Below are 25215 nucleotides of genomic sequence, written 5' to 3' on the forward strand. Positions count from 1 at the left end.
ATTTCTTTCTAGGATTAATATAATACTTTTCATTTTCTTTTTTCCGGTGTGAAATTTCAACATTTGTTGCTAAACGGTTTTTTATGGTCTGTGTACAGACACTGAAGGAGAAACTGTGTTTCCTCACGGCTGAGAGTGGCGATGAAGATGGAGGACAAGCTGACAGACAAGAGGAAGAGGAGACAGGCAACCAATCAGCACTGAGGAGGGTGAAGGATTCACTGAATGACATCATCTCCCTCTGTCATCGAAGCTGTCCGAACCTCGACCAGGAACAAAGAGAGGTGAGCGTTTATAATCTGGCTTCCTGTGAACTCAGGGACGGATTTGTTTCCTTCACAGTGGTTTTTATGTATTAAGTTCTGGTTTTAGGGTGTTAGAATCAGCTCATGGTTGGGAGAGTAATGGTGCCCCAGAGTTTGGTGGGGAGATGAAATGTACTGATGCTCAACTTGAGGTTGGTGGGTACCTCAGACACCAGGACCTCTGGAAGTCTCCATGAGGTGATCGGATCCTGTGTCCAGATGTTTGATGATTAACTGTTTTGTTCTTTTGGTTTTTTTTTTTTTTTACTTACTGGTGGTTTTGGTGGATCTAGTGCAGAAATACAGCATTTATCAGCATGTTCAGAGATTTTAAATTAAAATGGTACTTTTTCTAAAACTGATGGAGGGCTGCTGGGAACAGCCTGAAAGGCCAGGTTGGTTGGAAGCACGGTTGAAGATGGCTGTTATTTATATTAGCTGCCAATCAGAGGCTAATGCAGACCAGCTAGCTAGCTGCTAATCTGAGGCTTACTAGCTGCTAATTAGGGGCTAATGTGGGACATGATGAAGGCAGACCAGTCAGCTAGCTAGCTGCTAATCTGAGGCTTATGTAAGATGAACAAATATCTTCTTTTCCTCAGGTCCTGTGGTTTCCACTTTTGGACACCATGATGGCGTCTCAGAAAGAAGTGAAGGGGCTCGATGGTGAAAAGACCTCCGAAGGTAAACATGAATGAAACCACAGAAACAATCATAAACTGATGACTAGTCATTAATGCTGAGTCATCGTCTGGGTGTGACCTACCTAGGTTTAAACTGTGGAGCAGTCCCGGCGCCAGGAATATAGTAACAGGTCGAGCAATTGATCACTGTGGCTGGGCCCTATTTATCAAGTAAACTTTTAATAATAAGATTCCAGTTTAATGCATTTAGCCTATGTCTAAGCAGATTAGGTACAGAATACAATTTGAAAGAAGTATTCCCTTTACTATAGAAAAAAAAAAAACTTTTCCCGATCTAGCTGATATTAGCTGCAACATGACAGATTTTACAGTAAATAGAACATTTAGATTAAGTAATAACAAAGTAAATCTAGTAATTTTAACCAATAATACTCTTTATAATTAAATGGCAGCCTCTCTGAGGTTGAGATCAGTTAAACAAAACCCAGTCAGCGATATTATGAAATACGTTCAGAGCCATATGGATCAAATTTTATACAAATCAACAGAGGCTTTCAGCACAAAGTAAGTTGTTTTCATCATGATCTCATTTAACAAACTTCTACATCCAGTCAAAGAGGACCTGTGGAGGAACACTCAGTTACTAACCTGCACAGGTTTACATAAGCTGGTCTCAGAGAACGGCAACTAGAGCTCAGCCAGACTGGTCCTGGCTCATTTAGTACAGCTTCAACTCAGTAAAACATCAGGAAACATCTGTAACAGACAGAAACCGGACAGACTGAACATGGAACTGGGACTTACTACACTTAGTAGGGATGAGTCGGACTGAGTTAATCCAGCTGCAGACGATGCTCCAGAGGAAGAGGAGGAGACGGGACCCATGCACCTGTGGTTGCTATGGTTACTATTCTTCTAGGTCTCATTGCTGGAATCATCCAAGCTGCTGGAAGTGGCGGATTCTTGCTGTGACATCTGACACCTGTTCACTTCAGCATGTTGGGCAGCTTTCTGATGTCCATGTAGCAGCCTACTATTAGCCTACCAGTGACTTCATGCCAAATATTGCAATAACTTAAAGAACGTGATTATATACACACATGGATTAAACACACACACACTCAATCTGATTTTACTAATGAAGTGTTAGTACCACTAAAAGCATAACTGTTAAATAATCATAAATGAGAATATTTAAAAGTATATAAATTAAAATTAAAAGGCTGGCAGCGGTTGAAAAGTGAAGAGAAAAGAATGAAGATCATGACAGCTGTGCTTATTTAGTCTGAATTAAGATAATTATGGTGTGTTCTGTGTACTTCAGGGCTAAAGGAGATGACCCTGAAGGTTCTCAACTGTATGAGCAGCTTTATCTCTCTGCCCACCATCATTCAGCACATCCTCCAGGTGAGTGCTGGTAACTTGCCTGATTTTAAAAGATTTCCTTTAATATTAAAAGATGTGAAAGCACTCCACTGAGGACTCCTCTCGCTAATGTAAACAGAAACAGAATGCAACTCATCTTTTATTCCCAGTACAACATCAACAACAGATGATGAAACTGAGACCTTTTGATGGAAAATGTGAGCTGATATTGAATCTGGCCTGTTTCTCTGTACTGGAGATATAAAGAGAAAGCGGGTCACATGACTGATGTTCCTGCTGGGTTACTTTGGGTCACTGAGCTGGTCTGCGGTGGAGCTGCAGGACACAGAACCAGTACTGAACCAGTACTGAGCTGGTCCCAAGCTGACGTGTTGGAAGATCAGCGTGGAGGATGATGCAATAAGGCTGCTGGTTTGAGACAGTAACATGTTATCTGTGATCCTGTCAGGACCCCGTCTATGGAAAAGGAAAGCTGGCAGAGATTCAAGGCCTCATTCTGGGAATGCTGGACACCTTCAACTATGAACAGGTAAAACAAATAGAATAGCCTCCATTTATCTTTTATAAATAGTTATAAATTAATTAAGCAACCCTTCCCCAACACACCTGAATCTAATGAACGGTTCGTTACCAGGCGTCTGCAGAGCTGAATGACATGTGGAGGGGAGGGGATTGAGCCATTTGATTCAGGCATATTGGGGAAGGGTTGCATCTAAAAGTTCCAGGATAGTAGACCTCAAGACAGGACTTGGGCACTCCTGCATCAGAGTAAAGACTGTCCCATTGTTCTGTTTTGGCCTCATTTTTGCTCTTTAATCTTCCCAGCATTTTCTCACATGCTGCATTTTCAGTCATTCTCTCTCTCTCCAAATCTTGAGGGTTGGAGCCTGTGGTTCTTTCCATAGCATCAAAATAAGGCGAGCACAAGTTACAAGTCCAGTATTTACCACTCTAAAAGCTGCCTTACCCAACTGTGGCGCCTCACATCTGTCCCCCAGTAAGGACAGTCTTGGTGATTTAGGTCATTTACACTTCAACCATCCCTCCATATCTATTAAAGCACTATTCCATATTGAAGAAACTAGCAGACATGCAGCAGAGTACCTTTTGCTTTTTGGCATTTCCAACAGAGGTCATCTTTACTAATGCCCATTTTATGAAGTCTGGATGGAATGAAATAATACCTGTTGGGAATTTTGTATTGGATAAATTTACCTCTAGCCTTCCTAATATAATGCCCATTATCAGAGATAACTGAATCCAATATTCCTTCTTCAAAAGTGCAGCCCAAATCTCTTTCCCATATTATTTTAAGATTGTTGCACGGTCTGTGTGTGAACATGCAGCCACGTGTCTGCTGACCGGTGTGGATCACCGTCTCTATATTGGCTTCCTGGTATTTACCAGAGTTGTTGTAAATGTCTTATTTAAATAAATTTGACCTTGAAATATTTCTTAAATATGATCTCTCCCAGACTTTACTGGAAACCACCACCAGTCTGCTGAACCATGACCTCCACTGGTCTCTGGCCCACCTACGCTCTGCCGTCACCAAGGGGCTCCACCCTCGACAGGACGTCTGCAACATCTGCCTCCAACACTACAAGAGGAGGCAGGATTCATCTGAGGAAATCATTGTGTTCAGGTAATGTTTAGCTTCTGAGCGTCGTGTCGTGTTCTGGTAACATGAAGCTTCTGAGCGTCCTGTCCAGGTAGCGTTTGCCTTCTAATCATCGCATTTAATTAGCGTTTAGCATCTGAGCATTGTGTTCAGGTAACATGTAGCTTCTGGGCATTGTGGTCAGGTAGCGTTAAGCTTCTGAACGTCGTGGTCAAACAGCTGCTTTTGGTTTGGTTTTCTGTCTGTTGTTTTGTGAACATTTGAGACTGTTGCTCAGTGGAGCCAAAATGTTTGAGTCATCCTGTTTACATTCAACTTGACCACATAAGGCAAGGGAGTGGGTGTGACTTCTGAACAATCTGGGTGGAGTTCAATGGTCACATGCTACACTCAACCAGAAGTTCCAGTTTGCGATATGACTAAATGGGATTCCTCTTCTTTTTTTGAGGACCTTGACCACATCAGATTAGGCCTCACCAAATGAGTAGAATTTTACAAATTGAATAAAGGTTTCAAAATTCAGAAACTGTAATGAATCTACATGCTGTGTAGAATAACTCAGAGTATTGTAGTTTTTAATTAGAACCTGGTCCAATGTCATGAATGTCTCCAAAAAACACTGTTGTCGCACTTTACTCATCACGTGAATAATAAACTGAATTCGGGGTCATGTATGTTGTTTATGTTCAATTCAGTGAAGTTGTTTAACAAAACAAAAACAAGAACGTCTTCCTCAAAGTTTTAAAGTTTCTTATAAAGTTTTAACCCTTATTCACCTGAATACGCGAGAAAAGCCATCATTTTCAGACCACAGCGGGTTTTCCTCTTCATTCAGTCCATCTCAGATGATCTCTGGTCCAGAGGGACCTGATATCCCTCTCTCTCTTCATGGTAGAGACCACCTGTGTTACCTGACCATGGAGGTCTGAAGTCTTCTGAGCCCACCTGCACAAGTCCTTTACAGCATGATGTGGCTTTTAATGCAGCCGTCTGAATGATGGAAGGTCACAGACTTTTGGTGTTTGTTTTCAGCCACGCTGCAGAAATTTCTGCAGATTGTCTGAACTTCTGATGATTTTCTGGACTGGAGATGATGGAATTCTGCAGCTGAACGTGGAGAATCGTTGTGGAACGGTTGGACACAGCTGTTCGCTCAGCTCAGCTGAGACTTCCATCCCACCATGACACCCACCTGTTTTCACTTCACCTGTGGAATGAAAACAGGTGTTTTCCAGCCTTTTGTTGATCCTCTTCCAGGTTTTTCACAACATTCTGCTGAAACAAATAAAAAATGAGTGAATATGAAAAAACCCCAAAACACTGAAGTTGTGACCTGAAACATCATCAGATATATTTCTGGTTTACACAATGTTCCATCTTCATTAGAGCTGAGCTTGTAAAATCTGAAAACTCTATCGTTTATTTTTTTTAAATTTATCCTTTAAACGAAGGATTTCTGTCTGCGCACCAGTCATTATTCTACCATAGAGGAAGAGTTCTGGTCAGATGATGCCAAGGATGAGGAAATCATCTGAGTAGAGGAGGGTCATGGTTTCAACCCAGATTCTTTACATTTACATTAAAATCTAAATACAGACGTCATAAACTTGTTTTATTTACAGAAGAGCCAAGAAAACATTGCGTGGACAGTAGACCTGATGAAATATTGGTTGGAATGAAGCTCGGATGTCTGAGGAGCAAAGTTTCTCCTCTTCATCCAAAGTCACATTTTGATTGTTTGTGACATGTTTTCCAGCTGTGGCCACCTCTACCACCTGCCCTGCCTGCAGCAGAAGGACTGTGGGTGGAGCTTAGCTTCAGAGCCGCCACAGCGGTGGAGGTGCTACAAGTGTTCCTCCAGCCATGGAAGGAAGAGCCGCCCTTCAACCAGAGCAGAGAGAAGCTGCAGCACATCTCTGGCTAAGGTTGGTGTTGGTTTCACTTACAGATAATACTCTTTTCCAGATCAGGTCTTCTAACGGGTCTCTGGCAGCTTCAGGGTATGAACTTATAACTTTATTAGGGTTTCTTTCTAGTATCGGGTCGTCCTCTTCATCAGGACCGCCTTCTAGTACCGGGTCATCCTCTTCATCAGGACTGCCTTCTAGTACCGAGTCGGACCTTTTTAATCCTGGTGTGATAGATGAAGCAGGTGGTGGAAACCTTCCTCAGAGGTTTTCTCCATATTGACATGACAGCATCACACAGTTGCTGCAGGTTTGTCGGCTGCATTCGTGATGAGAATCTCCCGTTCCACCACATCCCAAAGCTGCTCTACTGGACTGAGATCTGGTGGCTGTGGAGGTCGTTGGAGTCCAGTGAACTCATCGTTATGTTCTAGAAAGCAGGTGGAGATGATCTGAGCTTTGTGACATGGTGCATTATCCTGCTGGAAGTAGCATCAGAAGATGCTACACTGTGGTCATAAAGGGATGGACATGGTCAGCAACAATACTCAGGTAGGCTGTGCTGGTTAAACCAGGCCACGTTGGTACTAAGGGGCCCAAAGTGGGCCAAGAACCCCCACCCCCACCACCATTACAGCAGCAGCAGCTTGAACTGTTGATCCAAGGCAGGATGGATCCATGTTTTCTTGATGTTTCCAGCAGATTCTGAGCCTGACCTGTTCTTAGCTGACAGTAGGCACCCGGTGTGGGCTTCTGCTGCTGTAGCCCATATGCTTCAAGGCTGGACGTGTTGTGTGTTCAGAGATGCTGTTCTGCAGACCTTGGAACCAGAGCTCCTGTGTTTGTATTGTCAGATGTAGAAATGTTTTTTATTGTACTTCTGTGTCTCTTCCAGGTGTCCATCCTGTCAGAAGTGTCCCACAGTCAAAGTGCTGAGAAGACAGGCTTTTTAATCCCCGTCCAACCAGGGACGGAGAGCTTCCTCCTCAAACTGTCTCCTCCTCCTTTGTTTGAAGAATGATGGTTGAAGATAACGTTTCCCTTTGAAGATTTTCCTTCCAGCATCCTGAAGCATTTTAAATCAGTGTCTGTCTGTTTTTTTATCTCTGTGGGACTTTTTATCAGTTTTACTTCAGCCAGCTGAAACATGTTGACCCAGACATGTAACTGCAGGAAATCACCAATAAACCACGCTCCGCTTCACTAAAACCTCCTGAACAGACAAAACCCTACAGACCAACCTTCTAACACAGAGGAAACCGGCAACACTCTTCCTTCCACAGAAGCTGCTCCTGATCCAGGAAATTTAACATCTGTCCTACATTTATCCCAACATATGCACAGCTACACAGTGTTGTGGTGGTTTGTGCTGCGGCCACATCGCAAAAAAGTCACTGATTCAAGTCTCGGCTGTGGAGCAGTTCAAACATTGGCCTTTCTTTGTGGAGTTTGCATGTTCTCGCCGTGTATGCATGGGTTCTCTCTGGGTTCCTCCCACCATCCAAAGACATGATGTTAGGTTAACTGGTCTCTCTGAATTCTCTCTGGGACATGAGTGGTGACCTGTGATGGACAGGTCACCAGTCCCTGTCCATCTGTCCCGAGGTTTTCAGGTCCAGAGACAACAACCTCAGTCTTGTCTGAATTTAGAAGGAAAAAATTCAAAGTTATCCAGGTCTTTATGTCTTTAAGACGTCTTTTTAATCTGACACTGATTGGTTTAATCAGACTTCATGGAGAAGTAAATCTGAGTATCATCTGCATAGTGATGTAAGTTTATACCATGATAGTACCATAGGTAACTATGTATAACGTGAAAAGAATTGGCCCAAGTACAGAACCCTGAGGAACTCCATGACTTACTCTGGTGTGTGAGGACGACTTATCAATTGCATTAACACACTGAAATCTATCAATTAAAAATCACTTAAACCAGCCTGATCTGATTTCTTTAATCCCAATAACACGTCCAAGCCTCTGTAACAGAATGTTGTGATCAATGACCTCTGATCTGGTGACCTGACCCATGACCTGATTGGGTGACCCGAAACGTGACCTGATAGGGTGACCCAAAATGTGACCTGATTCGGTTACCCTAGAGGTGACCTGATCGGGTGATCTGAGACGTGACTTGATAGGGTGAGCCGTGTCATGATCTGATAGGGTGACCTGAGACGTGACCTGATTGGGTGAGCCATGCCGTGATCTGGTAGGGTGACCTGAGACGTGACTTGATAGGGTGAGCCGAGCCGTGTAATGATCTGATAGGGTGACCTGAGACGTGACCTGATTGGGTGAGCCATGCCGTGATCTGGTAGGGTGACCTGAGACGTGACTTGATAGGGTGACCCAAGACGTGACCTGATTGGGTGAGCCGTGTCATGATCTGATAGGGTGACCCGTGTCGTGACCTGATACGGGGGACCCAAGCCAATGAAGGATCAGAGAGATGTTGAATTTTACAGCTAAATTCAACTGTTTTAATTTCTGCGGGATTGGGAAAAATTAAAGACAAAATAAATGTTTTCCCTGGTGAGCTTCTGGTCCAGGACCAGTAAGGACATAGTCTCCTGAAGAGTCTGGGAACAGGATGTTGTGGGTTGGACTTCTTAAAGAGGCGTCTTGGTGGTATTGGAAGAGTCTGGAGGCTGCTGAACACCTCAGATCCTGTTGGGATGTCCGTTCCCATGACAATGCTGAAGCCAGCTTCTAGTTTGTCCTAAAGGCTGATTTCACTGCTTTCTGGGACCTTAACCACTTGTGTTAGACCAGACTCAGTTCTTCTACAGAGGATGTGGATTCAGTAAATCTGTTTGTGATTGTGAAACACTTATTCTACCAGTCAAACTGCAGGAAAGAACCACTTTATGGGCTCTTTGACATCCAGACCACACTAGACAAGGTTATGGTGAAAAAATAGAAGACTTCAGATTCAACACTGGACTAAATTATTCTACAGAACACTTCATTGTCGTGCCTGGCCTGGCTCTACTGGGTCTTGTTCTGGGCCCAGTTGTGGTGCGATGCCTGCAGCCTCCATCTGGTTCTATTGATGGAAAACCTTTCGGTTCTCCATCATCAGAGATGAGCAGAGATGAAGAGACTGAAACGGGTCTGAGATTAGAGGCTGGATGAACTCTAATACTAACAAACATGTTGAAGCAGGATCTGTCTGATAAAGATGACATTTTCAGAAGAAACGGCAGGTGGGGGTTTTAGAAAATACTCAAATGTGTAAATAAAAGTTATTGTGGTGTGAACGTCTGTCTTCTGAAATGTCTAAATTCTCGAGATCATTACGGACTTGTTTGATTCTGTACAAAGTCATAATTGAGGGTTTTAATATCAACCGGGATGGTGGAGGTGGGGCACGGAGGTGAGCGCTTGGTGGCCAGGCCTTTGCCCATGGGGCTCGGTCGGGCTCAGCCCGAAAGGGTGACATGGGCCTCCCCTCCCGTGGGCTCATCACCTACTGGAGGGGCCATAGGGGTCGAGTGCAGTGTGAGCTGGCGGCTGCCAGAGGCTGAGACCCTGGCGGTCTGATCCTCGGCTGCAGAAGCTAGCTCCAAAGATATGGAATGTCACCTCTCTGGCGGGGAAGGAGCCTGAGCTGGTGCGCAAGGTTGAGCGTTCCGGCTAGATAAAATTGGACTCACTTCAACGCACGGTTTGGGCTCTGGAACTACTGTCCTTGAGAGGGGCTGGACCCTCTTCCATTCTGGAGTTGCTCCTGGTGAGAGGCGCCGAGCAGGTGTGGGTATGCTCCCAGACTTGGCGCCTGGGCGTTGGGATTTACCCCAGTGGACAAAAGGGTAGCCTCCCTCCGCCTTCAGGTGGGGGGACGGGTCTTGACTGTTGTTTGTGCTTATGCACCAAACAGTCGTTCAGAGTACCCACCCTTTTTGGAGTCCTTGGAGGGGATGCTGGAGAGCACTCCTTCCGGGGACTCCCTCGTTCTAATGGGGGACTTCAATGCCCACGTGGGCAATGACAGCGAGACCTGGAGAGGTGTGATTGGAAGGAATGGCCCCCCTGATCTGAATCCGAGTGGTGTTTTGTTGTTGGACTTCTATGCTCATCATGGATTGTGCATAACGAAGAGAATAAGAGTGTCCACATGTGCACTTGGCACCAGGACACTGTAGGCTGCAGTTCGATGATCGAATTTGTAGTCGTATTGTTGGACTTGCAGCCGCATGGCTTGGACACTCGGGTGAAGAGAGGGGCCGAGCTGTCAACTGATCACACCTGGTGGTGAATTGGCTCAGATGGTGGGGGAGGATGCCGGTCAGGCCTGGCAGACCCAAGAGTGTTGTGAGGGTCTGCTGGGAACGTCTGACGGAGTCCCCTGTCAGAGAGTTTCAACTCCCGTCTCCAGCAGAGCTTCAACCATGTCTCGGGTGAGGCGGGGGACATTGAGTCCGAGTGGGCTGTGTTTCGCGCCACTATTGTTGAGGCGGCCAGCCGCAGCTGCGGCCGCAAGGTCGTCTGTGCCTGTTGTGGTGGTAAAACCCGAACTTGTTGGCGAACACCTGCAGAAAGGAATGCCGTCAAGCTGAAGAAGGAGTCCTATCGAGCCTATTTGGCCTGTGGGACTCCAGAGGCAGCTGATGGGTATCGGCAGGCTAAGCGGAACGCAGCTTCAGCGGTTGCTAAGGCAAAAACTCGGGCATGGGAGGTGTTTGGAGAGGCCATGGAGAATGACTTCCAGATGGTTTTGAGGAGATTCTGGTCCACCATCCGTAGTTCAGGAGTGGAAAGCAGAGCTCCATCAACACTGTGTACAGTGGGGATGGGGGCTGCTGACCTCGACTCGGGACGTTGGGAGGTGGTAGAGGGAATACTTTGAAGACCTTCTCAATCCCACCAACACGTCTTCCGATGAGGAAGCAGAATCTAGGGACCCTGTGTTGGCTTTCCCATCCCTGGAGCTGAGGTCGCTGAGGAGGTTACAAAGCTCCTCAGTGGCAGGGCACCAGGGGTGGATGAAGTCTGTCTAGAGTTCCTTAAGGCTCTTGATGCTGTAGGGCTGTCTTGGCTGACACACCTCTGAAGCATCGCGTGGACATCGGGGACAGTTCCCCTGGATTGGACTGTGGTGGCGGTCCCCCTCTTCAAAAAGGGGGACCGGAGGGTGTGCTCCAACTACAGAAGGATCACACTCCTCAGCCTCCCTGGTAAGGTCTATTCAGGGGTGCAGGAGGGAAGGGTCCGTCGGGTAGTCGAACCTCGGATTGAGGAGAGGAAGTGTGGTTTTCATCCCAGTCGTGGAACAGTGGACCAGCTCTACACTCTCTTCAGGGTCTTGGCGGGGGCATTGGACTTGGAGAAGGCGTTCGACCATGTCCCCCGGGGACTCCTGTGGTGGGTACTCTGGGAGTATGGAGTGCCGGACCCCCTTGTACGAGCTGTCTGGTCCCTGTACCACCGGTGTCAGAGCTTGGTCTGCATCGACGGCAGTTAATCAGAGTCGTTTCCGGTGAGGGTTGCCCTTTGTCACCGATTATGGTCATAGCTTTTATGGACAGAATTTCTAGGCACAGCCGAGGTGTTGAAGGGATCCGGTTTGGTGGCCTCAGTATTGGGTCTCTGCTCTTTGCGGATGATGTGGTTCTGTTGGCTTAATCGGGTCGTGACCTTCAGCTCTCACTGGAGCGATTCGCAGCCGAGTGTGAGCGGCTGGGATGAGAATCAGCACCTCCAAATCCAAGACCATGGTCCTCAGCCGGAAAAGGATGGAGTGCATTCTATGGGTCGGCAATGAGGTCCTACCCCAAGTGGAGGAGTTCACGTATCTCGAGGTCTTGTTCATGAGTGAGGGAAGGATGGAGCAGGAGGTCAACAGGCGGATCGGTGCAGCGTCTGCAGTGATGCGGAGCTGTGGGTAGTGACTGAAAGAACAAGATCGCGAATACAAGCAGCGGACAAGCAGGAATGTGAAGACAGAAGTAAGCCATTCATTTAAAGGCCCACTCTGGTGAAAATCATGTTTTTCATGTTGTTTATGTCCATGTGGCATTTAACTGACGCTAGAGGACATATCTTGTGAAAATTTTGATCAAAATGGCTTTTCTGAGTATTTCTGCATTTAAATTATTGTGAAACAAGGGCGGGCAGAAAAACGCAAGCCCAGACAGACCCTCATTTACACGTCATAACCTCACATTGCGGGGCCAACGGGGGGAGGGCATTGAGCAGTGCTGACTCCGCCCACAACTCAGAGGCAAATCGCTAATGAGCTACTGGTCCTCTGCAGAAACAAGAGTCCTGGAAAAGAGCACAGGGTTATTAATTTTTGCCAAAAACTTCATAATCACAATTTAAAGATCACTGAGGACATTTTAAATAGTTCAAATAAGCATCGGAGTGGGTCTTTAATCATTCACAGTTCATAGAAAACTGACAATAAGTCAGAATCACTGAGTTTTACCTGTTTCGCTTCCCACAAAACAGTGTTCTTGATTAATTTTAAGCTAAAGAATATCAGCAACATAATTTGGGGATGTCTGGGAGGAAAGCGTGATGGATTCATTCTCTTCACAAGCCGCCACCGGAAGAAAAATAGAATATTCTACCCTGCATGAAAGCTAGAAAGCAGCTACTTAAACTGGTTGTTCTGGGAACAAAGCTCTGAGGGTTGAACTGAGCATGTTCGTGAGTCTAGAAAAGTTATTGATTCAAATTTCAACATTTCCAAAAACCAGATTGTTTTCCCGATTTGTACGGTAGTACATTAAAACCAGTGAAAGAAAACAATCAGGGCTTCAGAAAGCATTTTCTTTTTCATGTTACCATGGTAACGGTCCGCGAAACTACCGGCACGCTGGCAGGTTTAGACCAAGTGGCAACCATGGCGGTAAAATGTGAAGCCTATGCGGAAGTGCAAAAAATTGCAGTCCCCCCCCCTCATTCACTAGGGGCTGGCTACAAAACAGAGTCAATCCCCATAGACTCCCATGTTAAAAAGACCAACTTCACAGCAGAAATAAACATGTTTAAAGCCTGGTACAAAATTCCATTTTAGGATTAATAGGTCAAGTTTACCTTCATGACAACTGTGAGGGGGGTGAATTTTTTTCTAACTCATCCATTTGGATGTTATTTAATCTTGAAATTCTGCATAATTAGGGGTGTGTCCTTTTGATTGACAGGTACCCCATATCCGTGGAAAGAAGGGAGAGTGTTGCACAACCGCGGTTTTTAGCCGGCTAACAGCACCTTAGCTTTAGTCCGCCAACCTCCATGAGCCGGTTAGCTACTGTTAGCTCCGGGCTAGCTCGGTTAGCTCTTAGCTACAGGCAGCTCGGAGTTTGATGGGTGTCATCCACCCCCACCTTCACAGTCCCCCTCTCAGCTCCATCATCAGCTCTTTGCTCATTTTTGGATTTTTCAGGAATGACAACACGCATGATGCTGCCAAGATGGCAACGGTGGGAACCGCCCAATGAGCTTCAGTTTAGGTCCTTAGAAAACTACGGGTGACCTCACGGAGGCTCCACCCATTTTTTATTTACAGTCTATGGTTTAGACCTGGACACGAGACAAACTTTACTGATCCCAGAGAGAAATGAGTGCTGTAGAATTTAAGAAGAAAATTGGAATAAAAATGATGAATGAGAAGAATCTGGTTCTTGGTCCTGGAGGGAGGGATGGTCTCCGGTACCTTTCTGTCCTGATGTGGACCTGATGAAACCTCTGACTGAGCTAAACCGCTCAGACATGGCAAGTCCTTTTCTTGGAAGACCGGTCCACATGGAAGCGCGGATCCTCGGCAGGAATCTGGATTAGACCGGTCTAAATGTTCATGGTTTCCTGGTGCTTGTTGGAGGACTTCTTTCAGCCCTCATGCATCTCTGAGCTCTGAGCCTGTTTCAGAGTCTGCAGATACAGCATTTCTCTGTTGTCATAGCAATGACAAGCAGGCCAGGCAGTTGCATGTTTAAGATTGGAATCACACACACACCTCCTCAGATAGTCATGTATTTATAGAGGTTCAGTTTTTATTAGTTTTATTGGTTTATAATAGATGTCATTGTACCTGTACACAGACACACACACAGAGACTCTATATATCCTACCTAGAGCTTAACCATTACCTGGTCAAGCCTAGAGCTAGATACACCTCATCAAATTTTGTCTTTTTTGTTGGTCCATCAGTACTGTTAGAAACGTGTCCATGTTTTGTTAGCAGTGCAAAAAGTCTAAGTTTTATTAAGCCAGTTTGGGAACCACTGCATTAAACCAACCAGTTAAGCAGCAGCTGCACTGCCACCATCTTTCCTCCAGAAATTCTTTAGTTTGTTTTCTTCACACCAAACTTCAGTTACAGTTTTATGGTTTATATATAATTACAGTTTAAATAAGGTCTGAATATTCTGTTGAAATAAATACTTATTTTCCCCTTGTATAGGTTTACTTTCAGGTTCACACCAGTACGCGCTGGTTTGGACTCCATTCCAGTTCTCTATTACTACCAGCATCCATGACTCCATAGTCTCAGACTAACTCAAAAAAACTTTAAACAAGGTCAGGAAAGGTACTTAAATGTGCCAGTTTACAGATTAAGGCCCATTCCTGGTCCCGCCTCAGCCCCGCCTCTGAAACTGGCCCATCGAGTCTCAGAAAGCTGAATCTGGGACGACATGGATCGTGGTGAAAGTTACACGACAGACCAGATGCAAACTTTCATCTTTCCTTAACAGGTTTTATTCCATGAAGCTTTGCAGGGTGCAGGAAATCTGATCTGGCTCAGATGTACCAGCTCACCTGGAACAGGTAGAAACAAGACCAACGCCGCCTCCTCATAGCAACATGTGCGTCTTAATATGATGGAATTAGACTACTGTGATTTCACCTGAACTGGTTCTACAGAAATACATTTTACATAACTGAAAATCATAAAAAGAGGGAAAAACTTCCCATTATTACATTTAATGTCCATCTTATTTAGCAGAAAAGTCCCATGACGATCGAGTAAAGAAAGTCTAAACTTCCTCCTCCATCTCCTGTTCAAAAATTTGGGATATGGGAAGTTCTGCAGCCGTTAGCTGATCTGTAGCATCTCAGAGAAGAGCCAGCAGGATCCACGCAGAAATAATCCCACCTGGAGCTCCAGGTAAGACCAGAACTGCAGCCGCCGCCAGGACTCTGCATCAGACATCCAGTTCTGGATCCTGATGTCCTGGTTGTCCTGCAGGGAGGGAGAGGGTGGTCTCAGACCTCCGTCCGGAGGTTAGGGAATCTCTTCAGCAGGGTTATGGCTTGTTTTGGTGGCATGCGTCTTCCAGCACTGCTCTGCTCAGATGTGTTCTTCAGCGCCGCCTGCGAAGGTTGAAGTTTGTTGTTAGTAGCGTTAAGAGTCCAGCTCTTCGCTCAGCTGATCATCACTGTTCTACCTAGCCCGGGCCGAGCCGTGGCCCAGCAGGAAGAATGGGACTGTTAACCTTGCTGGTCCCTTTCACATTTTATCTGTCACCTCCAACACCTGCTGCTGAGGTTGATGCCTGTGTTTTAAACAAAAGTTATGGGCCAAGTCAGAACAAGGGCCACATGTTGAATCACATTTTACTGCAGGTGGGAGTTTATCTTCCTTAGATCTGATGGATTTTACTGTATCTGACCAGAGTGTGCACCATGAGCACCAATTCTCCACAGTGTGGGAGGACCTGGCCAGCCTGTGTGTCCTCCTTCAGGCCTTCACTCCACAGAAACTAAACCCCTTCACAGGACCAGCAACCATATTCACAGTTAGAAAACTCACTGATAACTCCAACTGTAGGATAAATGAGACATGATTCCATCATTTTTTCTCTACCTAACCTGAAAATAATTAACTAGGATGAATTTATTCCTATTTAAAGATGTGCTGCTAAGATGCAGAAACCTTTCAGACTGGGACTGATTCCATGTTTTATCTACTGTCCACCTCTCCATCAGCTCCAACACGAACAGCATGAGATCCTTTTCATCTTAGGAGAGGAGACAGCGCACATACCCGAGCTTTCTCCACACAGACGTAGAAGGAGTCGATCTCTGTAGAGCACAGACCATCCACGAAGTTGTTCTTCTTCCAGCAGGCCATCAGGATGGATATCTCAGTGATGCAGGAGGCCTCTGTGGAGAAAAGCTTCACGTTCAGCCCTGAACTCAGATCCGATGGCTGGATGCTTCCACATCACAGCCAACACAGACTAATTCATTTCATCAGTGACTCTTCAGTCTGGATCTGTTACAGAAAAACCAGCTCGTTCTGTTCACAACTCCAGAAAAACCAGGTCTCTGTGTAAGATGTAAAAACCAGAATCCCATCAGTCATACTTTCCATCACATGGTAAAATGTCTCAGTTTCATCATCTGACATGTTGGGAAGAAAAGATGAAGAATGAGGTTAATAATCATTGAATTCTGGTTTGATTTCATCTACAGAGTCCCTGGTTTTACATGTCAGACTCAGCATGTTGCAGGACAACATGAAAACATGGCAGCGGGGCTCAGAAAGAAAAAGCTGCAGACTTCTGGAACAGACTAACGATGACATGTTGGGTCGGTTTTTGTCATCTAGGTTATCTGAGGTCGTTATTAACTAGCTCAACCGCGGACCTCTGGATTTTACCAAAACATTAAATCATTTTTAAGAAGTAAAAAAAACCGCTGCCATTCACGCCCTTCTTACCTCCTTTATTTAGCTTGCGGTTGGCTACAGCATCTCTCAGAGCCAAAGTCTTGTTGGGTTTGAGGACCGGTTTTCCGTTGGACTTGCTGAGCAGCCTGCTGACCTTCTCCTGGAACACCACCCCTCCCTGAGCCGCCATGTCCGGTCCACAACACGCCGACTGCGGCCGAGCTCCGCGGTGAGAATCGCTGCTGCGGTCCGCTCCAAATATAAACCTCTGTGGACAAAAACACGACAAAGTTGGCCCGTACGTTCTCTCTGGGAGCAAGCGTGAAGGATGACCTGCCGTATGAAGATCCAGTGTCGTAAATTCTTCACCATCGTCTTGGCAACCAGCTGATAAGTGCGTGATCGCCCCCTACTGGACTGGAGTGTAATACAGCGGGTAGACGGACCCCACTACTTTATTGCTCTCAAATCTTGTTCGGAGGTCAAATTTGACCCTTTATCAAGTTTGGATGGTAAAAACTCAACAAACAAAGAAACAATCGAAGATTTAAAGTGGAACAAACTTCATGATACCTTCATATATGGTTAAACCCAACACACAAAGTCAGCAAAGTGGACTTTTTGTTTTATTTGGTAACAAAGCTTACTGGCAATAAATCTTCTGCTGATGGAAAGTCTCTTTATTTCCCTTTTAAATGGAGCCACATATGGCAGGAAACTGCATTTGTGGGATGAGCAGCAGGGTTGAGGATGTGAACTGTGCCCATTGTGTGTTAACATTTTTTTTTTTTTTTTTTAAGGTTTTCATACACAGACATTTTCACCTTTTTACTCCATTTTATCGTCACAAGAACATGAACAGAAGGTTAAATAAAGAAATAAAGTGAAAATTACAGGAAGCAAAACAAATCAGAGAAACATACAAACAAAGCAAAATAAAAAAAAACAAAACCAAACGGTGGGGTGTTGCTGCTAGTGGCTGTCTATATAGGCCAGGAATATTTAGGCATTCAAACAGTTTCTTTGGTGTCAAACGATGTCCCCATTTTCCACCTTCAACTAAAAGTTCTTCTTACCTTAATATGAGAATATAAAATGTTTGAAAGATTTAATATGATCGTAATGCTTTTCACAGTATGTGATGACGAAAACAGGATTATTTATGTATTTTAGGCCTTTTGACCATTGAGACTCTCAATAATCCCGAACCATTTCAGAGTTTCTGTCTAAAACATTGCAACTCCCACAGTCCAGTTCTGTTTTGCCATTTTTCAAGTCTTTCCTGAAACTCCTCATGCCACCCAACGCCCACCTGATGCAAGCATGTCCAGAAACATCATCCACCCTGGAAACCATCAGAAGGTGAGTAGACAAGGTTGTTTTTATCCTGTTGATCTCATCCTGAAAAGGTTAAACCTTGGGTGTGAAACTCTGATCCTGGGGGGCTGTTATCCTGCAGGTTTTCCCAATGACCCATTCATTTCAGTCAGGTGTGTTGGAGCGGGGAAACAATGAAAACCTGCAGGATAGCGGCCCTGAGGACCGGAATTTGACACCCCTGGTTTAAACCATCACTCTGGATCAGATAGAAAACTTGTTCCAATCAAGGCCGAGGATCAGCTGAGGTGTTCATATGATTCCGTTTTATTCTGACTGGGATCAGAAGGGCGACGCAGCCACTTTGGATTTTTAGGCCCAATCCCATTTCACCCCTTGGCCCTACCCCTTACCCCTACCCCTTGCCCCTTACCCCTTAAAACGGAGCTAGAAGGGGTAGGGCTGAAAAGTCCACCCCTACGAATTGGGACACCCCTTCAACAGTCACATACGTCATCAGTAGTCACTAAAGAACATTTTACACAGATACTGGAAGAAACTAAATAAAAAAAAACCAATAAATATTAGCCGGCATTGCTCTTAAAGTGTATTCTTAAAGTGTATTCCAGCGTGAGAAATCAGAGGTTTAGCGTGAGAGCGTAAGAAGCCATTCAAATGCACGAGTCTAACGGCCGATGCGTGAGAGTAGCCCTGTAAACAAACGCAGCGTACCGGCTCGCACAGTGGTTCACCACAGTCTCGTGCTGCTACATGCTGCTGTCAAACATGACATGAGAGAGATCACTCCACAACAGCGTTCAGTCGAGATACTGCATAGTGAAACCTGTTGTCATACACAGTCTATGGTGCAGTAAGATGGGGGGGGGCTAATGAAAACTATCGCGGCGGCAAACTTGTTGCGCTCATTTTTTCGTTACCGTGCAATTAATTGACTTATTGCTTATCGACAGGCATATGTGGGACGTAAAGTACGAATTTTGCATGCCATTAAAATTAATCGTGTGTGCTGGTATACGCTCTTTTCTCTGTGGCTTTTTTTTTTTTTTTTTTTTGCAAGTGTGTGTTGTCCTGCACCTCAAGAAAGCGTGATGTGCGTAGAAACACTTGCTTTCTCATATAGAACAGGAAATTTTTCATACCCCTCCGTTTCAAGTGTGCCTCTGAAAAATCTTCGTTTGAAGGGGTATATAGCCCTACCCCTTACCCCTACCCCTCGGTCCTAAAAGGAATTGGGACACCCCTACCCCTTCACGTGAACGCGCAAAACGAAGGGGAAGGGCTAAGGGGTAGGGCCAAGGGGTGAAATGGGATTCACCCTTAATCTCAATAAGCGTGACCAGATAAGGATTTTTATTTGATTACAATCAGGATTTTAGTCCAAACACCTGTATCCGTGTATACAGTCTATGGGTCAGAATTCAGCCAATCAGAAAGTATTTCCTTTATTCTTGCATTCTTATGTTTTTATTCTATCCTGAAACATTGCTAGTTAAATATTCAGTAAAATTCTGCCCTGGTTGTTGGTTATCATGTCCTGTTATGTAGATGCTTTGAGATGCAGCTAGACGTGAATTCACGGAGAGATTTCAGGAAGCGGAGAGTAAATGAGCAGACGAAGAAAACGCAGGCGCAGTGGGAGGTGGGAGGCAGATCTGCAGGAACAAACAGAGACAGACTGCTGGATAATGGGATTAAGCAAAGCTGAACAGGAAGCACAGGAAAACAGAGACAAAATCAGCCTGATCAGATCTGACGGAGGGAGGGACGTCCTGTGTTCACCACACCCACAAACAAACGTGCACACACACACGCACACAAAAGCACACACACTGTGGCAGCAGGTGGAGGCAGCGAAGAAGCCAGCAGAGAGACTGCCGACCAGCAGCCATGACAGACATGGGTGAGTAAGCTCATTTCTAACACCCTCATGCTGTGTGTCTGAATGGGAGGGATGGATGGATGGATGGATGGATGGATGGATGGATGGATGGACGGATGGATGGACGGATGGATGGATGGATCCCAGTTATAGAACAGATCACACACATTTCCTACTGTAACAAGCTAATGTAAAGCATCACCAGCCTAGTTTTAAGCGACTGCTGGTGCCTGCTGTCCTAACAGCTTATCTGAGGCATGGATCCATAGAGCTGATCACAACATTTAAGCTAGTTCGCAGCGTCATTTAGTTGACCTTTAGAATTTAAATTTGATGCTTAATTTTCTGCTTTGTCTGGCTCAGAAGTGAATCAGCAGCTCTCTAATGCAGACAGCATGAATTGGATTAGACTGTACAGCTTTCCTGTCCTCACCCCCACACACACCGTGAGAACATATGATTGTGAGTGAAAACACGCAGCATAGCTGAACCCTGGGGATTCCCTGAAAGGCCACAGTTAGACTGATAGAAAATTCCTCAGCTGCTGTTTCACACATGCATTTAGTCACAAACATCCATCCAAGGACATGGGGTTAGAACCTGAAGTAGCAGGTTGTGAATCGGGAGAAAAGCCCCCTCTTGTCAGGCTATTTCAGTCCGACTCTGAAAGGATTATCTGTGGTAATTACCACCTGCAGGTCTCTTCTTACTCTGTGTGTCTGTAGTGTGGTATGCATACAGCTTTAAACCAGGTGTGTATACATCAATTCAATCATCAATGACCCAACAGCATTTAAAATCCAGTAATCATCTATCAGACAATTATTCTGAAAGAAAATGTGGGATTAAAATGTCTAATTTGAATCTAATGAGGAAAATGTGAATATTCAAAGGTGTGTAACTCCGATAAAGAAAAACTGTACTACCTTGGTTATTATAACCAAGTTCTACAAATAAGCACAAAAGTCAGTAAATGAGTGTCTGGTGAATTTTTTTTTTTATTGGTAACAAAGCTTATTTTAAATAAATGTTATAATGTTAGAAGTCTGTTTATTTCTCTTTTAAATGGAGCCATGTTTGTAGGGATGAACAGCAGAGTTCAGTGTGTGAGTTGTACCCATGAAAAACAGCTGATTCTGTTGTGGACTTTTGAACTTCTGGTACCCAGGTGATGACTATCATTAGCAGCATGGATCCTGCTACTGTGGTCAGTTGAAATGTAGGGTCAAAGTGTGAAGAGGATGCAGAAAATGTTCTACTGATTAGAGGGTGGGAATCTCCGGTGTAGTTCTGAATTAGTCTGAAGAACTTGAAATACAGAGACTACTTTGTATTAAATGCTAACTACAGATCTATCCAAACAAAGATGACATGTGGAGTTCCCCAAGGCTCCATGTTGGACCTCCTGTTGTTCGGCATCTAAACATGGAGCTCCCAAGGCTCTATGTCTCCATGTCAAGTGTCCTATTGTTCAGCATCTACATGTGGAGCTCCCAAGGCTCTATGTCTCCATGTCAAGTGTCCTATTGTTCAGCATCTACATGTGGAGTTTCCTAAGGCTCCATATTGGGCTTCTTGTTGTTCAGCATCTACATGCTCCAACTAGCTCAGATCATGGAAACAAACCAAATATCTGGTCATAACTACGCTGATAACACTCAGCTCTGTATTACTGTCTCCCGAGCAGACTCTGGTCACAAACTAAGCTTTAGTTCATGTCTTGGTCAAATCAATACTTGGATGTTCTGGAATTGCCTTGTGTTGGAAACTAAAATGAGCATCCAAAGATTAGTGTCCAGCTTCAGTCACATTTGTGGTTAACACTGGAGAATAAGACCAAATGAAATTTTTGCCATGATGGAGAGAGTCTGTGTTATTTTATTTAATATTTTCTCCTGTTTCTAAGGTTTTATTTGCCTCCTGCTGTAATGCTTTTAATGTTTTATGTAAAGCACTTTGAGTTATCTTGTACATGAAATGTCGTGCACCAATAAATCTGACTTGCCTTGCTGGTCAGCAGGTGTACACGATCAGCAGATGTATAGGATCAATAGCTGTAAACAATCACCAAATGTACACGATCAGCAGACATACAAAACCAGCAGGTGTAGAGGGTCAGTAGATGTACAGGGTCAATAGGTGTAAACGATCAGCAGATTTACAGATGTTCAGAGCTACACTCCCTCTCGACAGTTGCGTTCTGCCAGTGAAAAACGACTAGTGCTCCCACCACAACGTGGCGCAAAATCAGTAGCTAGACTCTTTTCCTCTGTTGTTCCCTGTTGGTGGAACGATCTGCCTAACTCTGTCCAATCCATAGAATCCTTATCCACTTTTAAAAGCAAGCTAAGTTGTTTAAGGAGCATTTCCGCACTTAGCTTAACTTTTCTATTCAACAGAATGAGTTAGAAAGATTTGTCTGAATTAGTACCAAAAAAGCTGTGTGCACGTATACCCAAGATGATATTGTGTGATGAAATCGTGTAAACAATCAGCAGGTATACATGATCAGCAGACGTACACAATCAGCAGGTATACAGGGTCAGTAGGTGTAAACGATCAGCAGGTGTACAAGATCAGCAGATGTACAGGATCAATAGGTGTAAAAAATCAGCAGATGTACAGGTTCAATAGGTGTAAAAAATCAGCAGATGTACAGGTTCAATAGGTGTAAACGATCAGCAGATTTACATGATCAGTAGGTGTAAACGATCAACAGGTATACATGATAATTAGGTGTACACAATCAGCACTTGTACAGGGTCAGTAGGTGTAAACGCTCAGCAGGTGTACAAGATCAGCAGATGTACAGGATCAGCACATTTACACAATCAGTAGTTGTACAGGTTCAGTAGGTATACATGATCAGCAAACATACATGATCAGCAGGCATACAGGATCAGTAGGTGTACACGATCAGCAAATGTACAGGTTCAGTAGCTGTAAACTATCAGCAGGAATACACGATCAGCATGTGGACAGGATCAGTAGGTGTAAACAATCAGCAGATGTGCAAAATCAGTAGACATATACATTCAGTAGGTGTACTGTATCAGCAGATGTACAGGATCAGCAGATTTGCACGATCAGTTGATGTACAGGTTCAGCAGATGTACTGGATCAGTAACTGTAAACGATCAGCAGACTTACACAGTCAGCAGGTGTACAGGATCAGCAGATGTACAGAATCAGTAGATTTACACCATCAGCTGGTATACACAATCAGCAAATGTACATGATCAGCAGGCATATAGGATCAGTAGGTGAAGATGATCAGCAGATGTACACAATCAGCAGATGTACACGATCAGCACACTTACACGACCAGCACTCGTCCACAATCATAAGGTGTACACGATCAGTAGGTGTACACGATCAACTGTTATACACTTTCAGCCAATGTACAGGATCAGCAGATGTAAAGGTGTAAAAAATCAGCAGATGTACACAATCAGTAGATATACGCGATCAGTAGATGTACACGATCAGCAGATGTACAGGATCAGCAGGTGTAAACGAGCAGCAGACATACACTGTCCGTAGGTGTACAAGATCAGTAGATGTACTGGATCAGTAACTGTAAACGATCAGCAGGTATATATGATCAGCAGACATACACGATCAGCAGGTGTACAGGATCAGTACATGTACCCAATCAGTAGATTTACACGATCAGCTGGTATACACAATCAGCAAGCGTACATGATCAGCAGGTGTACATGATCAGTAGGTGTAAATGATCGGCAGATGTACAGGAACAGTAGGTGTAAACAATCAGCAGATGCACACGATCAGCAGGTTTTCATGATGAACAGTTATGTGTTGGGTTTTCATTGTCAAACTACTCACTTTCCAGTCTAGTACAAATAGAGACAGGCCGAACCTCCTGATAATAAATTTGATTATTTGTATATGCAGAATGAATATATTTTGATCAATAATCTGGGCGTCAGTGTATTTAACCTGATATTAACTAATGAGTTCTTTCTTCAAATAATATCTTAATCATGTTTTACATTTCCACGCTGATATCACCAGTATAGAAAACAACTGTGTAAACAATGACATCAGTTGCTGTATGTTTTTCCTTATTATGGTAGAAAGATGGTCCGTTTCAGCATCACTACAGATCTGCCCAAAGATGAGCCTTGACTGTCTACATTTGGCTTCCTGCTTTGCTGCCGTGCGGACGCTTCCTGCTTTGCTCTCCTTTCTGCTTGCATTTTTCTTCTTTTTTTCTTCTTTTTTCTTATCTTTACCGGCAAGAAATTTAGGAACAAGGACTCCTGGTCACTAATGAATCACTGGAACAAATATATTTTTTGATAAATTTAGTTGATTGCCATCGGAGAACTAGTGGAATGATGTCTCCTAACCCTGCAGTATCAGTGAGCTGCACTGAGTGTGAGCAACTTTCTTTGAGGATAACACAGCTGGAGAAGAGGATTGAAACACTGCAAGACATTCGTGTGAATGAAGAATTTATTGACTCTGTTGTAGCTTCTGTACAAGCTACTGAGTTGTCAAACGGATTGAGTCAAATCTTCATACGCGAAGGCATGTTGAATGTGGAGCCTGCCGCTACAGACCTGGCTGATACACTTCCTTGGATGTGTTCAAATGACACTGGGATAGCTGGGGAAAATCCCAAACCGGACCATCAGACTGATCTCTCCTACTGGAACAGTGTTGGTGCCAGACCAAAGTCATCAACCCCGGCCAGAACCTGGTCTGATGTTGTTCGTCGCAGAGGTAAATCCAGCAGGAAATTTAAAGCTCCAGGACTCACTCCACCACCTGAAGTCTCACTGCATAATAAATATGATGTGTTGACTCATATTAAAATGAATGATGATGAATGTAATGCAAGGATCTATAAAAACTCAAGAAATAGCCCTAAAACTCAGCCAAGGGCTAACCAGAGCAGGAGGAGAGGCCAAAATTCCACAAACAGGAGGACTAGATAAGCTATCGGCGCCTCCACACAAAAACAAATAGACACAATTCTGATTGGAGACTCTATAACAGCATGTGAGGATGGCAAAGACGGAAAATTTAACACTTTTTGATACATCAGTCAGGGAGCTGACAGAGATCTTTAGACCATTCTGTCTTCATATCCAGATGGTATGAAGATTATTGTCCACACGGAGTCTTTTGATATTCTGAGGAGGAAAACTGGCTCCGAGATCCTGAAGAAAGACTTTTCTCTGCTGTTGGAGAGACTGTGTCAGTTTGGAGCACCATGTTTACATTTCAGGACCCATTCCTACAGCAGGTAAAGGAATTTATCTTTTCAGTAGACTTCTTGTCCTGAACACATGGTTATCAAACGCATGTATCACCCATGGGATGAAGTTCATTGATAACTTCAATATCTTTTGGAACTGTAAGGAGCAATTCAGACCTGATGGTGTGCATCCAAATCTAACTGGATGCAGATTACTTGGTGCACACTTGCGTCATGCTGTTGGGACGGCAAACCCAAACATGAGTGTACAGATAAGAGCGAAG

General features: G+C 44.5%; 3 protein-coding genes across 4 annotated transcripts in view; 2 read left to right on the forward strand and 1 right to left on the reverse strand.

Moving 5' to 3' along the window:
- Window positions 1–7799, forward strand: part of vps8 (VPS8 subunit of CORVET complex) — a 67784-nt gene extending 59985 nt beyond the window's left edge. For both annotated transcript variants that reach the window (XM_042010325.1, XM_042010326.1), the window contains 7 exons: window positions 99–284; window positions 908–989; window positions 2274–2356; window positions 2784–2864; window positions 3811–3980; window positions 5713–5881; window positions 6759–7799. In XM_042010325.1, the coding sequence (XP_041866259.1) occupies window positions 99–284; window positions 908–989; window positions 2274–2356; window positions 2784–2864; window positions 3811–3980; window positions 5713–5881; window positions 6759–6884 (897 nt within the window). In that variant the 3' untranslated portion in view covers window positions 6885–7799. The remainder of the gene's footprint in view (window positions 1–98; window positions 285–907; window positions 990–2273; window positions 2357–2783; window positions 2865–3810; window positions 3981–5712; window positions 5882–6758) is intronic.
- A 6747-nt stretch (window positions 7800–14546) lies between these two features.
- chchd1 (coiled-coil-helix-coiled-coil-helix domain containing 1) lies at window positions 14547–16835 on the reverse strand. The gene is made up of 3 exons (XM_042011217.1): window positions 16536–16835; window positions 15858–15976; window positions 14547–15184 (listed from the first exon to the last, which is right to left on the reverse strand). Exons 1-3 carry the CDS (start codon window positions 16672–16674, stop codon window positions 15077–15079), a joined length of 366 nt encoding a protein of 121 aa, XP_041867151.1. The 5' UTR covers window positions 16675–16835; the 3' UTR covers window positions 14547–15076.
- A 2653-nt stretch (window positions 16836–19488) lies between these two features.
- The window catches only part of si:dkey-191g9.5 (rap1 GTPase-GDP dissociation stimulator 1), a 51643-nt gene continuing 45916 nt past the window's right edge, over window positions 19489–25215 (forward strand). The window contains exon 1 of the mRNA XM_042010175.1: window positions 19489–19722. Coding sequence (XP_041866109.1) covers window positions 19710–19722 — 13 coding nt within the window. The 5' untranslated portion in view covers window positions 19489–19709. The remainder of the gene's footprint in view (window positions 19723–25215) is intronic.

This window comes from Melanotaenia boesemani, chromosome 16 (assembly GCF_017639745.1).
Source record: "Melanotaenia boesemani isolate fMelBoe1 chromosome 16, fMelBoe1.pri, whole genome shotgun sequence".
NCBI lineage: Eukaryota > Metazoa > Chordata > Actinopteri > Atheriniformes > Melanotaeniidae > Melanotaenia > Melanotaenia boesemani.